We start from the raw sequence: 15,912 nt of genomic DNA, 5'->3' as shown, positions 1-15,912 counted from the left end.
CTCACTCTTGTATCCGTCAAGGTTCTCATTTTGATAATTAAACCCTTAACAACGGCGCTGACAAATTCAACTTCGCTCGTTAAAACAGAAAAACGCGAGTGCTGCACAACAGTTACAAATTAATGCTCCTCATTTGAGATGACGCGACCTTTGTATGCACGGCGCTTTAGAATTATCTGAAAGGCGAGCAGAGGTGAGTGTGCGAGGTGGCGAAGAAGCGAAGCAAGAGAGATAAATTAACGTCAAAATCCATCCAACTCGGCTCTTTTCTTAATGAATTTCGGCCTGAATGATGGAGTAGGCGGAAAGGCAGAGTACCTGCTGTGAGGAACATCGAGTTTCAACGGAAACGCTTTGGCAAATAAAAACACCCACTCGTCCGTCATTCTGATGCCATCTCACAGCGACGAGTTATTTTTGGCTGCACAAAATTTGAAATAAATTCTGCGAAAGGACACAAGATTTTTTTATCAAAACTTATCAAATTCTTTCACGTAAAACTTGGGGGAAAATTATTGCTGTGCTGAAAAACACTGTACATTTTTGAATGAAAATTTATGATTTTAATAAATTAATAAAATGTGGCCGTTAATTTTTTATGGTTTTTCACAAAATAGTCGACTTTTATTTTTGGATTTAACTGATTTTACATGGGCTACTTCCACAAGCGGACAAATAGACATGGAAATCAAACAAATTATTCATATTATTATTAAAAAGTAGGTCTTGTAACCCATTGAATCCAGTATGCCAGGTCACGCTTGAAAGGGGGAGCGGGAGAGAAAAATGTTCATTCCTCGCCACGTCTCTCTTCTTTCCACAACCAACGTGTCTCTAATGACGAAATTCGCTCAGTGGAGGAGACGTATACACACACTCGCTGCTTTGTATGTAGAAAGGTGTGTGCAGCCGCGCGAGTGATTTATTTTCCCCGAAATGATACACACGTCAGAATATTGCGGAGTGTCTGTTGCACGTTGCCGACACGACTACTGCATTTGAATTCGACGGCACACCCTCTCGAGGATGAAAATATTTACGCCACTTGAAATGTCATTAATGCCGCGCAACATTTTCGTCAGCGTAAATGTGTCACTCCCATTCTCGCGGCTGTCATCAAAACAAGCAAATCGAGGCGAATAAGAAGAACGAGTGCTTATCTGTTGCACAATTGGCGTATCTGATTGTGTCTTTGTTAGGCCTGGGATGCTGCAGTTTTTGCAATTTTTAACTTGTCTTCAAACGTCCACTATGATTGGCCTCTCAAAATGATATAGGTCTAGGGTCTCAAATATTTTTACCAGTCTTTCCAGTATGGGTTGTATAAATACCAAGACATGATCAAAAAAACTGCAACAGATTTTTTAACTAAAATGCCCAAAATGCAATATCGACTTGACAAAATAAATCTTCTCTGCAGTATAAAGTAAAAATAATACTCGAACTTCACCCTCTCGGTCTAACTTTATTGGAACTTTTTTTCTATATTTGTCTCACCGTGTTTCGGCTCCAATTGACACCCTATTCATTAGATATATGATATATATTAACTTTTATAGATATTGTAAAAGAAAGAACAACAAGCATGCATACAGGAGGTACAATTTGTTTATTGTGCTATGTTGTCTACGATTTTTTCACATTTTTAATTTCTGTAAACTTAAACTTGTCAACCCGATCTAATTTTACAGAGAGATAAATAAAAAATCTTCTAACTTAAAGTCGGTGTTAACTGAATCTTAATTCTGCATTTACTTGACATAATTTTACTTACTCCATTTTCGTGATATTAAACCAACTAAACTTGATTAGACACTTATCGATTTGCCGATTGCATTTGTTTGCAGACGAGTTTTGCGAAGAATTCCCCCACAATTTGATCCCAACTCCGGGTTACTGGATCGAGTGTTCGCGGCAGAAAATCACGTCAGACACGATATGGGACGAGAGCGAGTCGGAACACGAGATCCACGAGGAGGAGGAGGACGAGGAGGGTGGCGTTCGGACGCGGCAGCGGCCCATGGACAGCGGCCTCGGGCACTCGGAGGGATGCGAGAGCTCCAAGCGGCGGGACAGCGCGGACACGTACGGCGGCGGCGGCGACAAGGGCCTCGAGGCCGAGGACTCTGCGGTCGTCGACCTAGACGAGGAGTCGCCGCACAAGAAGACGGCCATCGAGGACCAGTGGGAGAAGAACCAGTGTTTCGAGCTCACCTCGGTCGAGCAGGAGACCTACGAGAAGTACTTTTACGGTTCTGAGCACTGGAACTACTTCACCAACGACGAGGACCTGGGACCAGTCATCCTCAGCATCAAGCAGGAAACACTCAACGGAAGGGACCAATTTAGGTGAGTGAGAGCAAACACATAGATATGATAATTTGGTGATGGTATCGATTGCATTTAAGGGTTATTTGATAATAGGATAGAGGGCAATTATTACGCGATTACAAAACTAACGGGCCTATTCTGATTTTTACATTTTTAATGAGGAGATCAAAAACATACTCTCTGAAAATTTCAGCCAGGGCCAGCTGGAAACCAGAACCCGAAGAAACTCGTCATTTTGACTTTTTTTCTATCTCCACTCAAAATTGGAATATCGAGGTGATTCTTCGCTACCCGATCTAATTTAATTTTCAATGTGGAACAACTCTAGACAAAAATTTTTAACTCTTTAATCCGTTAATTAATTTTGTCATTAAAAGTTTTGAGGCCTGTTTTCTGCAAAACTATATCATAAGCTCTGCTATGGCTGAAACTTTCAGAGAATATGTTTTTTATACCCTCATCAATAATTATGTAAAAATCAGAACGGTGATGTTGCTTTTAAAATCGCGTATAATTACTCTCAATCCAATATTCTACTTTAAAATGATCTCTTAGAAATTTATTTGTAAATTACATCTTACCTCACTAGAAATCAGCATAAATTCGCTTATTTAGAATCAACAAGTTGGCACACCCAGCGACGCAATAACCCTAAATGTGGCTGCACGGAGAGAGCTTTGGAAATAATTTCGAGTCCGGTGTGTGTCGTTCGGGGGAAAAAAGTGGCTCCCTTTGAGTTGTGTGCGCGCGCGCTTTTGTTGGCTGAAATAATTGACTAAATAGCTAGCTGCAAGACGGCAAGCTACTACTTTTTGCCAAGAGTAAAGCAGCGAGCACGCTCTCGGCGCCTTGCCTTTGATCTTTGATCAAGGATGCTTTTTGGGACCGACCGGCGGGGAGCACTGCTTCTCTCGTGCAGGTTCACTTGCCCAAGCGTAAAAGAAATTTATGAGCTTGCGCTGCTGCTCTCTCCATTCGACTCGCTCGCTTCCTTTCCCCAAAAGTTCATTCTCTACGATTAAGCAGCAAATTTCATTGCTCTTTCACCCTCTACTCCAACTAATGCTGCCTAAGTCCACTCTCTGAGAAAATTGTAGTTTGGCAACGCAAATTACACATTACCAGTCCATACTAAACGCAATTAGTATTAATTACGTATTCTGCTAAGAGCATTTTCTGCCAGCATCTGAATATTCATATCGCCTGAAAATTTAAATGCATAAATGTTTATTCTAATTCAGAATCAACTATTTTGAGCTTTAAATGTTATCAAGGAAACCCTGTGCGGTCCCTTTTTTGGAAAAACCTAAACATTGGTTATAAATTCCAATCCTTGCGTAATCTCGATGATTTTTTTTGTTGGTCCCACAAATTGATTTGTGGGTTGTTTTTTTATTTCTAAAATAACACTGAATATTAAAATTAACGTCACTTTTGGGCTCATAAAACGTTACTATTTGATTTAACTTATATTTTTTTATTTTTAAGAAACTGTGCAATACATATTTATGCGTCGATCATTTCAAATTGTACAGTAAATGGTCAAAATTCACAATTAATGTGCTCATTGAACGTCGTTTTCACATATTGTTCACAATGAGTTTGAAACTCTTTGGCGATCAAGATCTCTTTCAGTTTTTCTGTAAGGAGCTGAATAGTTTTGATCCAGCACTAAAAAGATATTTCTTTTCAAATCTACTCTTTTGTTAGGCTAATCAAAATTAAAAAAAAAACGAGAAATTAGACATAGAAAACCCTCTCTGCTAAAAAAATTAATTTGTTTTATGCCATTTTGATTTAGCTTTTTTACAAACAAACTAATCTATGGCATTTGGTCAAAATAATCTCCATTGTTCATATTTATTCACAAATGAAAAACAAATAGAAGCCAGAGGGGACAGTTACCATAATCATATTTTTTGGCATCAAATAATATCATATCCATTCATTTAAATTCACTCACAACCTTAATTAATTACATCCAAAATGCGGAGCCATTTTTAGTTTTATTTTTTATTCAACTAAAATCCAGCGAGAACAATATTCTGAATTTTTCCCAATTTTCGAGTTGATTTACTGAATTTATTTTAGTTGTTTACTTTTCTTGTCTGTTGTTGTTCTTGTTGTATATATATTTTAATAAATGAATTTTTATGATTTAAATGACAACCACTCTTTCTAGCATTTAATTATTAAACGTCATAAATCAACTTGAAATGTATTATGAACAAGATGGTACATGACTTGTGTTTTTGTTTGCCTCCCTATAGAATTCTGGTGCGAGCCATCAGCTACACGGTGCACGGTTTGATACCAGCATCGTGCGTCTTCGCCGACCGCTACAACCGAGAGGAAGTGGTCCGCTCGCTCGGCAAGGAGGTCAACCTCAACCCGCCGCTCACCCTCGGACAACTGCCCGACACCCCCGAAGAACTGCTCAAATTAGATCAGGTCTGTGTTTCCACACTTCGGCCCGGCCCAGCGGCAATATCGAACTCTATGCTCCGCGGTCGAAAGTTGCAAACTGACGCTTTGCGGTTGTTCAAACACGAGTTTCGTCTGCAAACATTTTTCATTCTCCGCTCTGCCCTTGGGAAAACGTACACCGCACATCCGCACGCTGTTTTTTTTTTCATTTGCTCCGCGTTCAAATGAAAACTGATTTATTTCCACAGCATTTAACTGGCGCCCATGTTACATTTTGCTTGGTTAAATTTTCAAATTCACTTACTTAGAAGCTAAACAAGCCCATCCAAGCAATAATAATTTCTTCCCGTCCCTGTTATTTCCAATTATACAAAGGTGAAAGCAGTGAAGCGTGGAAATTAGCTAATATATAATTATGCAGACCCGCCTCTGATTAGCAAATCAAAACGTGCTGCATTCGGCGTTATCAGGAAGCAAGGACGGAGTGTGCTCGCGGCGGAGCTAATTCGCCATATTCTTGTTAATTTTAACGAGTTTTCCGCCGTGATTAATTATTGCAAAACGCTTCGCATCCCTCGCCCCGAAGGTCGTGGATTAATTAATCTTGTTTAAAGTTTCGCGCGCGCGTTTATTTACCTCTTGGCTTAATTCTGCCCACCCGCCAGATCAATAATCCGGGATGCACGCAGTTGAGACCTTGTCTTCCTGCGAAATTCACCAGATGTAGCAATGGTAAAATTTCCTCGATATACCTGTCAACGTCATACCGAATTTGCTCAAAGAAAATGTAATTTTCATCAACATACAAACTCATATCGATGAGGGCTCGCATGGGATCCTCTATAATTTATTTAATTTTTATTCAGTTCCAAACAGAAAAAAGAAGACTCAATAAAGGCGCCGAACGACTTTTTGTTCCCATAAATCCCATGTAAAATGCCTCTGGGAAATCGTCGAGGGTGGAAAACCGATTATTTAGTCTCTACTTATAGCTAAAGAGTTGGTCCATTGATTTACATTCGCAGAAACATATTAAAAGTCGATTTAATCCGATTTAATTACGAAAGAAAAGATTAGATCGGAGAAAGCAGCAAAACTCTGTTTTAAAAAATTCCTCAACGCTGATTGGCTGACGCAACTTAACCAGCTCTTTACCCTCAGCACGTGTTATAAATCGCACGAGATAAAAAAAGAAGGGGATGAAAATAACTTTCTAAAATCTACGGAGGTTAAAACTCTTGCATGCAAATAAATTAATGAAATAAACGAAACTCCCACCATTTTTCGGCAGACCGAGAGCAAACAACTTTGAAGAACTTTGGTGAAGAAATTCAAAGTTAGTTTTCTGTGAATTTATATTTAATTGGTAGTGATTACTCGACTCTGTCAGCGGTTTCGCCAGCTCAGTCAAACGAACCATTTGTGTGTTTACAAACGCGGTCGTTACGCAGCAGCCAGCCAGCAGTGGATCATGGGCAAAACATTCCACAGAAGTGCGCACCGGGTGGGTGAGCAAGCGAGCAAACAAACAGAAATAATAAGAAATATGAGGTGCTCCCGCAGGGAGTGCAGAAAGAAAGAGACTATGCCGTGGACAAATATTTGCGGGAATTCGCCGATTCGAAACGTAACACACACATGAGTGATATCTAGGGCACTTCCACGAAATTTGGATGCAGGTCACGTGTTTCTTGCTCTGTTGCTCTATCTCGTTATTTTCGCCATCATATATTTGATCAAAGGTTAGCTTTAAAACACTTAAACGAGAGAGAGCAGCGGGCGGGCATTATCGTTTGAAAGAGAGTGACAAACACGCGCATAAAAGCCTCGCTCTTTTTAATTAAAACTTGCTTGGGTGGATGGATGGAGATATTTATGCGCTATATTTTCTTCCGGCAGCCCCCGCCGCCTATTCAAACATTCTCTCATAAATACATACATATATTTCAGCGGCAGCACGAGTTTCGCTCACTCTCTCGCGTGAAAAGATTTGAGAGTGTTGCTCCATTTGAATGCAAGTCTCCCTCGAGGCGAAATTGCTGCGGGACATGCTTACAATTTTTCCACGTTAAGCCACAGTTTTGAAAACGCAGAGAACACTCGCAATATTGCTGTTTTTCGCATCATCAGCCGTGCAGAAAATACTCTCAGAAATTACTGCATTTTGCTGAAAAATTGTATTGTCAAGCACATTTAATTTTTTACAATCTATGGGGAAATTTCTACTCGTTCCTCAATTAAATTAATTGCCCGTTCATATTTATCGGAATAAAAACTAATGAAGCAATGCCTGGCACAATAGAAAAAATTTCGTTCTCTCGTTAACAAATATTAATTTTAAAAGATAGGGAGCAGTTCAAATTAATTTCAAAATTGTTTCTCTTATCAAATCGGATATATTTTGTTCTCTTTGAATTTGCTGTGTTCGATCAATTTGTTAATTAGCAGCGTTTTCCCGGGGGTTTCGAAGAGGAAAAAATCCCATTAGAGCATTGACTTTGCCGCCTGCAATTCAGACGTCTGCAAAAGGCTTTTTCGAGGGCAAGAGGCCAGAATCAGACCTCTCCAAAGACACGCTTTTCAATACAAGTAGAGTGAAGAGCCTGCTTTTGCTCCGAATAGGTTTTCATCAAATCCGAACTGAAAGTGGGTGTCATCTACGTGAAGGAGGGCCAGTACACGGAGGAGGAGATCCTTGATAACAATGACAACACGCCGCTGTTCGAAGAGTTCCTCCAAATCCTTGGCGATAGAGTCCGTCTGAAAGGTGCGAATAAAAATTGCTATTTCCGTGCTCTAAGTCTGTCTGTCTGTCTGTCGCAATGGTGGGAAAAAGTAATGAATAATACAAATTGTGCTGATGCAGGCTTTGACAAGTACAAGGGTGGACTAGACACGGTGCACGACTTGACTGGCCTCTATTCGGTCTACACCAACTGGCGGAGCATCGAAATCATGTTCCACGTGTCCACCCAGCTGCCTTATGAAAAACACGATCCGCAAAAGGTTAGTAACTTTAACATGCATAATTCGAATTGTAAAAAGGCCATTTTCCGGCAAAAGTCTAAAAACTGTGGACTTTTCCGGAAAATTGAAACATCGATCGATCAACTCATTAAGTAAAGTCGACTTAAGAAATTTCACAATTTAAATTATCGCTACTTGCTGGTTTGCACCTTTCCAGCATGCGTGATTTGGCTTCACGGGACGAATTTCTAGCGTTTCAATGCAGTGCTCGGTGCGGAGGCAAGTGGCCCTTGAGTGGGCTGGGTCCCTGTGCCGCCAGGTGCGCCCATGTTATCCGTTCGCGGTGTTATTGGGACCCGGGTTTCAGCATTCGTGCTAGTGCAGTGCGCGGCGCCCTTCCCAGTCCTCGGGGACAGGGATAAAGAGAGCAAAAAAATGAAAACTGGCTTTAAAATTCGATTTTGAATAATTTTCCATGTTGAATCATTCGGAGCTCCAAAGCTCGCAAACTAAATCAAATAAAAAAAAATCCCCTAGAGACGTCTCTAACTCGTTAAATAATTTCAATAATATCGTCAAAAACTAAATCATCGAATCCTAATAAGAGTTTCCATGTAAAAAAGTAATTATATGCTTCCCAAAATTTGTTCGGTACATAGCTTTCTTTATATTTTTCGCATCTGAAAATTTATTGTTCCAGTTTTGAAAGAAAGTTCAATTGCAAATTCATTAAACACACTTTCGTGTATACGGCGGTATTTGAAATGAAGGCTGTGTGGTCATGGGGTCCATTTATTACGCTCTAAAAGTTTGTCCTTTCACTGCCACACGAAATCTTTTGTGAGAGCTAACTGGTTGGAACTCTGCTACAGAGCAGAAGTAGAGGCACTTTGTCGCGCTTTGGAGACTTGCCGTTGCCTAAGTTGCTCCTCCGGCGGGCTTATTATGCAACACAAATCACAGACATGACGCGCGCGACTTGCAAGCGCAAAACTCACTTAAGACTCGTCCCCGTTATGCAACCAAGACTTGAGCGCATTGCCAAGCGTCCTGCGGGAAATTTGCACTGCGTAAATCGATAGGGGTAATTCCTATTCACGTTTTGCTAAAAGGAATCTTGCTCAATTAGACCTGACGTATTTAGAGATCTTAGTTTTGAATTGGATGATGAACTTAACAAAATTTGGCTACTTTATTTTGGATTTGCAAATTTAGTTTTGGCCTAGGCCTGCGCGTTTAGTTTTTCTGTTACATGCTACATGGAATTTTAAACAATTCTAGCCCATGACTGTGTCAAAATCAACTATCCCTCACTGAAAAAAATGAACATAAAATAATTCTGCCTCTCAACTTCGCCGAAATGTTAATTTTTGTTAGATTTTCATTAAAATTTCTATTTGCATTTTTCAAGGCTTTTAGTGTACATTTTTCAGAGCTTCAGTTTTTATGATCTGATTCTCTTGCTTTGAACGATTACAAAAAAATTAAAAGAGCATTTTGAATAACCTGCTGAATTTTACTGAAAACCGTTAAAAAGTAAAAAATATGAAATATATAAAAATTAGAAAATGTAATTAATGTATTTTACTGAATCATATATACAATGATGGCAATAAAAAAATTAACGTTGATGACAAGATCAAATAATTTGATTCAAAATTATGTAAAGAGCAGAAAATCGAAATCGTATATTTTTTCTACCTAATGAGTTTTAATTGTTGAAACGCGTGCATCCCTTACAATGGCTCTTCTTTTGCGAATCAGCTTCAAAGAAAGCGGCACATCGGCAACGACATCGTGTGCGTGGTGTTCCTGGAAGCGGACAACACCAACTTTTCTCCGGCGTGCATCAAGAGCCACTTCCTGCACACGTTCATCCTGGTGCGGACGAGTCCCCGGATCAAGCGGCGGCCCACCAGATACGAGGTAAGGCATCAAAGCCCGTTCCCACCCGCCTCTCCACCGCTCGCCCTGGGGCCTATTTCACCCGGATGAAAATTTAACGCGCAGCCATTTTGCGGTGCGGCAGGTGTCGGTGGTCACGAGGGACGAGGTTGGCGCCTACAAGCCGTACCTGTGGGAGCAGAGCGTCTTCGACAAGGGGCCCATGTTCCGAGAGTGGCTGCTCACCAAAATCGTAAACGGCGAGCGCGCCTCCTACTCGGCGCCCAAGTTCGCGCGCATGCAGGAGAGGACTAGGAGCCAGATGCTCGAGGACATCGTGGCCAACCTGCAGAACCACGCCGAAACCGGCCAAATTCCTAAACCGTACCGGTGGGTACCTGTTTTTCTTTTTTTTGCACCATTACAAAGATTGAGCGTAAAATTCGTTACTTAAAACACTTTTGTGGGGGCTTTTGCAGAATGCATCCATCAAAATGCACGTCATTTCCCACCATACACCTAAAGCCATTAATCAGAAAGCCAGTGTCGGAGCACGGCAAAGTAAACGAGTTCAAAGTTATGTTCAGCAGGGAAGCTTCACTGCACACATTAAATAATTGAAAAAATATGCATGTAGCAGAAAAGTGCACAATAGTGATGAAACCCAGCTTTTTACGCCTTATGACTTTCTTCCAGGCGTGAAATGTTCCAGTCGTGAGAGTAAAAAATAGAGGCAATAGCAAACTCACAAGAATTTAACTGACAATGAGCTGTCATTTTGTATACAATATTCCTTATTGAAATTTTATATTCTCTTCTTAAAATTGTAACCTCAGAAGTTTGTCTCTTTTTCAATTATTTTACCGGCAAGTGATTCTCGTCAGAATCCTCTGCAGTGAATAAATTAGGCCTAGAGCAATGGTTGAAAAAGCTGTGTTGTTCATTGAAAGATAATATTCAATTTTTTCAAAATTTCGCTCTAAGCCGTCCATCCTTAGAAAAATCCACACAGAGTTGAGCCATTTGCAAAAAAATAAATCACCCCATACTCTGTTTCAAACGCGATTTGCAGACGAGGCTCATGGCGTCCGATCGGTCACATGCGACCGTCGAGTCCACTGCTGGACTCGGTGCGAGACCAATTCGAAGACTACGACCAACTGGCTAAAGACTTTACTCGCTTCTTTTTAAACACCGAGCCAAACAATAACGCCATGATGTTCGACGTCTCCTTCCTGGTCGGCCAGAGCAAGCAGAAAGTGCGGTTCATCGGCGTCAGAGCCATCCTAGGAGTTCGCAGCAGGTCGGTTTCGTCGGAGGGGTACGATCGGTGCTCGTCATGCATAATTTGGCTTGTTTCAGGGTGTTTCAAGAAATCCTCTACGGAATTTCAACGGGGTTCGGCTCCCCTCAGGTGCCGGTAGCTGAAATCCTCGCCAGAGCCGTTCCTTCCCTCCATAGCCCACAGAAACCCAAAAGTAGCAACTTCCTTCAAGTGCCTGACATAGAAACCCCTAGGTGAGTGCTCAATTTTTTAATGTTAAAAGAGAAATTAAAATTAAATTCAGAAAGGTAATTCAAAATTTAAAAAAAGTGGCAAGGGTTGTAACTTTTCCGGAGGCGAAATGCGCGTTGAAATTGGTTCCGCCAATCCAAGATTGAGTCGAAATGTGGGAAACTTAAAGCCATTTTTTGCTGTCTTTACTAGTTTTGCGAGTGCGTTTTTCCGATCCAGTTGGCGAAATGCATGTAATGCAAATCACATCACAATACTGTCGAATAAAACTCGCTAATTACCACACTTTAATTTGTCCGTTTCAAAGCGCTGTACCCCAGCGCAAATCTGGCCCTTGGTGTTTTTTTACCACTAATAAAAAGCTAACAAAGAATTTTACTCTTTTTGGTTGTAGAATTCTCCAAAATATATTAAGGTCTAGAGGCAAAAAATTGCTCTAAAAACAGTGACATTTTACGGAAATATTCCGTGTGTCCGATTTGGATTAATTTACTACTTGCTTTAAAATCCCGTGTTGTTTGTACTGGTTGATTTGTTCGGCAGGCCAAAAAGTGTGCCAAATTCACCGATGGTAAAGCGTGCCTTTTCGCGGCTGGGGACCCTGACAGCAGGTTGGGGGCGCAGCATCCGCAAGCAACACAGCAGCAGTTCCTCCTCCAGCCAGCAGGGCACATCTGCGGGCGGTGCGGCGGCCAACCTTTCCGTCGAGGACCGCAAGAAGTGGAGTAGCTCGCAGGACTGCTCAAGTGAGTGCCCATTCGTTTTGTTCTTGCATAAATCTCTCAAATCGTAAGACTGCCGGTTGCCGCACCGGGAATTCTAATATTTTGAATGTTTTGTAATTTTCAAGCTCCTCTTTCAAAAGCGTGTATAAATTATTTATCAGAGAATACCGAGGACACACAAATGGCCTTCTGATTGTTAGCATCTCTCGATGACAAATGGATTTTCCTACTGTATTTCCTTCCTAGAAAAAAGCCGATAGCAATAACATACACGCCCTATTATCTGGTCGCGCGGCATTCTCAAGGACTTATCATTTCTTATCCTTTCCGTGCCCACCCGCAACGGATAAGGCGTATTTTTTTCCTTTTTTCCTTTTATTAACCCACATATACCTTCCAGCAAGCATATGAGCGTACTTACAGCGCGACCCGACCGTTTCTATTATGATTATTATATCGATTAGCATTTGCTCTTTTCCACACGAGAACGTGCGCTGCCAGAGGAACTTTTGCATGAGCAAAACGGATGGCACAATTGATTGCCAAGGTCCGCTTTGAATTCTGCTGGCGCAATCATTTTTCATACACGCGTGGATTTGAAAGGAACCGCACGCTCGATTTTCGAGATAGCATCGGTCTATACGCCTACAAACTCTTTCAAGCTCAAGAACAAATTAGTTTGAGGTTATTATACTAAATATAAAAATAACTTATAATAAACAGAGCTAAGGCTGGAAAAATGTCGCAGGTCGGAGGACAAAATTAGCATAAGGACAAGCAAACTCAACCAGAAATAAATATTTTGTATTATAGATTGCACTCTAAACAATTTGATTCATTTTTACGGGTTTTGTGAGCTAAATATTGGAAAACTTTGAGATCGCATCTCGTCTCCCGTGGTGCAATTTCAAAAAAGGTGTGATTTTGAATTCCTCTTGTCGAGCCCGATCGAACTAACACCAAATTTGATGTCCTATAGGTAAAGGTCACTTCTGTTAATTTTAGTTTTTAATTAAAATTTTGGAAATGAGCTTAGGATTTTTGGAATTTAGATAATGCACTCAAAATTGTTCCCATAGCATGTGTGAACTTGAGCGAAAATTTCAGAGGATGTTCTTTTTTATTCGAGAATTCCTTCCCTTCAGCTTGTCAGGGAAGGTCAATACAAGTCTAACAATGATTAGTCGTTGCAGTTCTGATGGTAGATAGAACCCGAGATTTAGAGTTGACAATGTTTGCGAAACACGAAAAATCATCATTTCCGAGATTTGAAGTGGGATTTCTCGCATAAAAACACACCCTCTGAAATTTTCACACGTGCAAGACCGAAATATTCATGTCTAGTAAAAATTTTAGTTTTATATTCCTGTTCCTTTTTCATCCGTTTTGAACAACAACGTAGTGCACAATTTTTATAGCAAGTAACGCTTGCATTGACTTGTTTTGGCTCACAATTGACGCACAAAGGGCAAAAAAAGTCAGCTGAATGGATTTATTTGCTCAAATGTCATGTTTAATACAAATAATTGACAGGCGCACGCGAACGGGACAAAGGGCCGAATAATTGGCGCCCAACGGCGGCGTTTCCGCGCAAACGAGCCGACTTTGAATCAAATCAAATCGTCAGTGGGTGCGCCAAATTTGAGAGGGAAATCAGCTCGTCGGGCGCTGAATATGCAATCCGCTCGACATTTTTGTCACGCGAGTTGCCTGCCTACTTATGATGCTGGCCGAATTCCGTAACGGACTCGTTCCTGTCGAGCAAATTATTAGGTACATATATGTACTTACGTGCACCCCTTGCAAGCGAGCGGTTTGTTATTCACAACGAGGGTGGATAGAAACTTGAGTTTTTTCAGCTCACCGCCTTTCCAAGAATCCCGCGCTGCGTGACTGACGAGGAAAATGCCCGCTATTTTGAGTGTTTCCATTGAGATTCAGAGCAAAATACTTCATGGAAGTGGGTCTTCCAATTTAATACACGATCCTTTCAAACGTTTTGAGCAGGAAAATATTTTTATGTCTCCCACAGCTGACATAATTTCCATGGAAACCAAGATGATGTACAATATGAGTCTATTCAAAGAATAAAGAACCTTGCAAACAATATTTTTTACTAACAATTCATCTCAACAATAATTGGAAATTTATTAATTCCTTGTTATTTCAATTATATAACATAAATTTGAAACTCGACCTTACAAAGGAAGGCATTCTAAGTAAGCAACACAAAAATCGTGAAAAAATGAAATAACAACCGTAAAATTAAGTACATTTCAAATTACAATTAGCTAAATTTCACGCTTGAGACAAATTTCAGATTTACCTTAAAACTTTATACCTGAATGGTCCCCTATAGATTTAAGTGAGTATTCCAGATCTAGCAGACGTACAATTTATACTTCTGGGTAAATAATTTGATCAAATCCTTTTCCTCCACAAGTTGGGAGGTAGTTCAAAGGGACATGATTATTAAAAAACGCAAAACAAACACTACGGCACATTTTATTTTAAAAATGTAGCCTTCAAAGAAGCTTTTCATGCTTTAAGCATGCGGTTTCCATTCTAACGAGTTTGCTTTTTTAATGCTTGCAGACAAAGACGGCAAGGACCACAGTAAGGGCAAGGATGGAGTCCCACAAATAGCAGTGCCTCGTCTCTCCGTGTGTGCCGACGCACAAAAAGTCGACCGCGCGAAACTAGCACAAACCGAGGTCAGCTAACCGCCTGGAAAGCTCGCTCTCTTTTTGCTTTAATTCGGCAACGTGTTTTGTTTCGCAGTTTTCGGTCATTGAGTTCGACCCAGACACCTTCCGCACCCTGCTCGACTACTTGCACACGGGTTCGTGCCCTTTGACCTGTGCCAACATTCCCGGCCTCATCTGCGCCGCCGAACACTACGACCTGCCCGAGTTGCTGCAAGCTTGCTTCCACCACGCGAAGCAATTTCTGCGGATCGAAGTCGTGAGTCGAATCTTTGCGGACGCTATATCCAGCCTTTTTATTCATAACCACCCGGCAGGTTTGCACGATGCTTTGTTCGTTGGAGAACTACTACTGGAGATACACGTCCGCCTCTGAGCTGGTCAACATGATCCTCGCTTTCGTCGAAACAAAAGCACTTCAGGTGAGCCCCGGGCATTGATTTTGTGATTAGCCTCTTGGCTAATTTACAAGCCTCCAACCCCCACTTCAATCTCTCTTTCGCTCTCAGCTCTTTCAAAGCCCCGACTTCCTCAACTTGTCCGAGTCGATGGTGCAGATGATCATGTGCCGCAACCTGGAGGTGCCTGAGGTACGCAAGTTCGAGGCCATGCTCATGTGGGCCAAGCACAGGATCAAGACCAAGACTAGCTCTAAGGTGGACGCTAAACTCGAGTTCAAGTGCACAATGGAACGGCTCGCTAGAGATTTGAAACTCTACCGAATATCCCCACAGGAACTCATAAAGGTGAAAAATAGTTACATTTCTATTACGGAATTTACGACGATCGACTGTTTTTTGGTCGAAAATTTATTTACTGGGCACAAAAGACGCAATTTGAAAACATTTGAGACATAATTACTAATCGTCTAAGGCCCCAAAACCATCTATAAATCTTTCTAACATCTACAGTGCTTAAAATTATTAAAGCAAAAATAATATTTTTATCAGACATTTGGCTTTAATTTAATTTTTATATAATTTGAGAGTCGCTTTTAAAACATATCAGTCAAGCATATGGAGTAAATGCCATTTAATTAGTTTTTAGCCCTGAAAAAATAAAGTAGTTTTAAATAAACATTGTCGTCTCTCTAATGGCATGGGTCCTCAGATTTGGACGAAATTTGCTAGGGTGGAATTTTTGAGTCAAATTTCATTAACTTGGTCAGAACTGAGCGTTCTTGATGTCGTTTCATAGGTGAGAAACTCAATTCTTAACTTAATTTTATCTGATCTCACTCCCTTTGGTCGTAATACCAATGTACAGGGTGATCCTTAAAAATTGGGGGGTAGTTCAGAGCCTGGGAGAAATAAATTAGACTTCAAAGTCAAAGAAATCGAAATTTGTCAAATATATT

The 15,912-nt window shown here is 40.8% G+C and overlaps 1 protein-coding gene across 2 annotated transcripts in view; it reads left to right on the top strand.

Moving 5' to 3' along the window:
* rsh (radish) overlaps positions 1-15,912 on the top strand; it is a 69,751-nt gene that overhangs the window by 51,554 nt on the left and 2,285 nt on the right. For both annotated transcript variants that reach the window (XM_065488438.1, XM_065488437.1), the window contains 13 exons: positions 1,848-2,349; positions 4,602-4,782; positions 7,381-7,525; positions 7,625-7,764; positions 9,490-9,651; positions 9,755-9,999; positions 10,682-10,912; positions 10,972-11,127; positions 11,669-11,871; positions 14,446-14,564; positions 14,632-14,814; positions 14,873-14,977; positions 15,065-15,301. In XM_065488438.1, the coding sequence (XP_065344510.1) occupies positions 1,848-2,349; positions 4,602-4,782; positions 7,381-7,525; positions 7,625-7,764; positions 9,490-9,651; positions 9,755-9,999; positions 10,682-10,912; positions 10,972-11,127; positions 11,669-11,871; positions 14,446-14,564; positions 14,632-14,814; positions 14,873-14,977; positions 15,065-15,301 (2,609 nt within the window). The remainder of the gene's footprint in view (positions 1-1,847; positions 2,350-4,601; positions 4,783-7,380; positions 7,526-7,624; positions 7,765-9,489; positions 9,652-9,754; positions 10,000-10,681; positions 10,913-10,971; positions 11,128-11,668; positions 11,872-14,445; positions 14,565-14,631; positions 14,815-14,872; positions 14,978-15,064; positions 15,302-15,912) is intronic.

The sequence above is a fragment of the Cloeon dipterum genome, chromosome 4 (genome assembly GCF_949628265.1).
Source record: "Cloeon dipterum chromosome 4, ieCloDipt1.1, whole genome shotgun sequence".
NCBI classification, from domain to species: Eukaryota; Metazoa; Arthropoda; class Insecta; order Ephemeroptera; family Baetidae; genus Cloeon; species Cloeon dipterum.
This window is presented reverse-complemented; position numbering and strand designations above follow the sequence as displayed.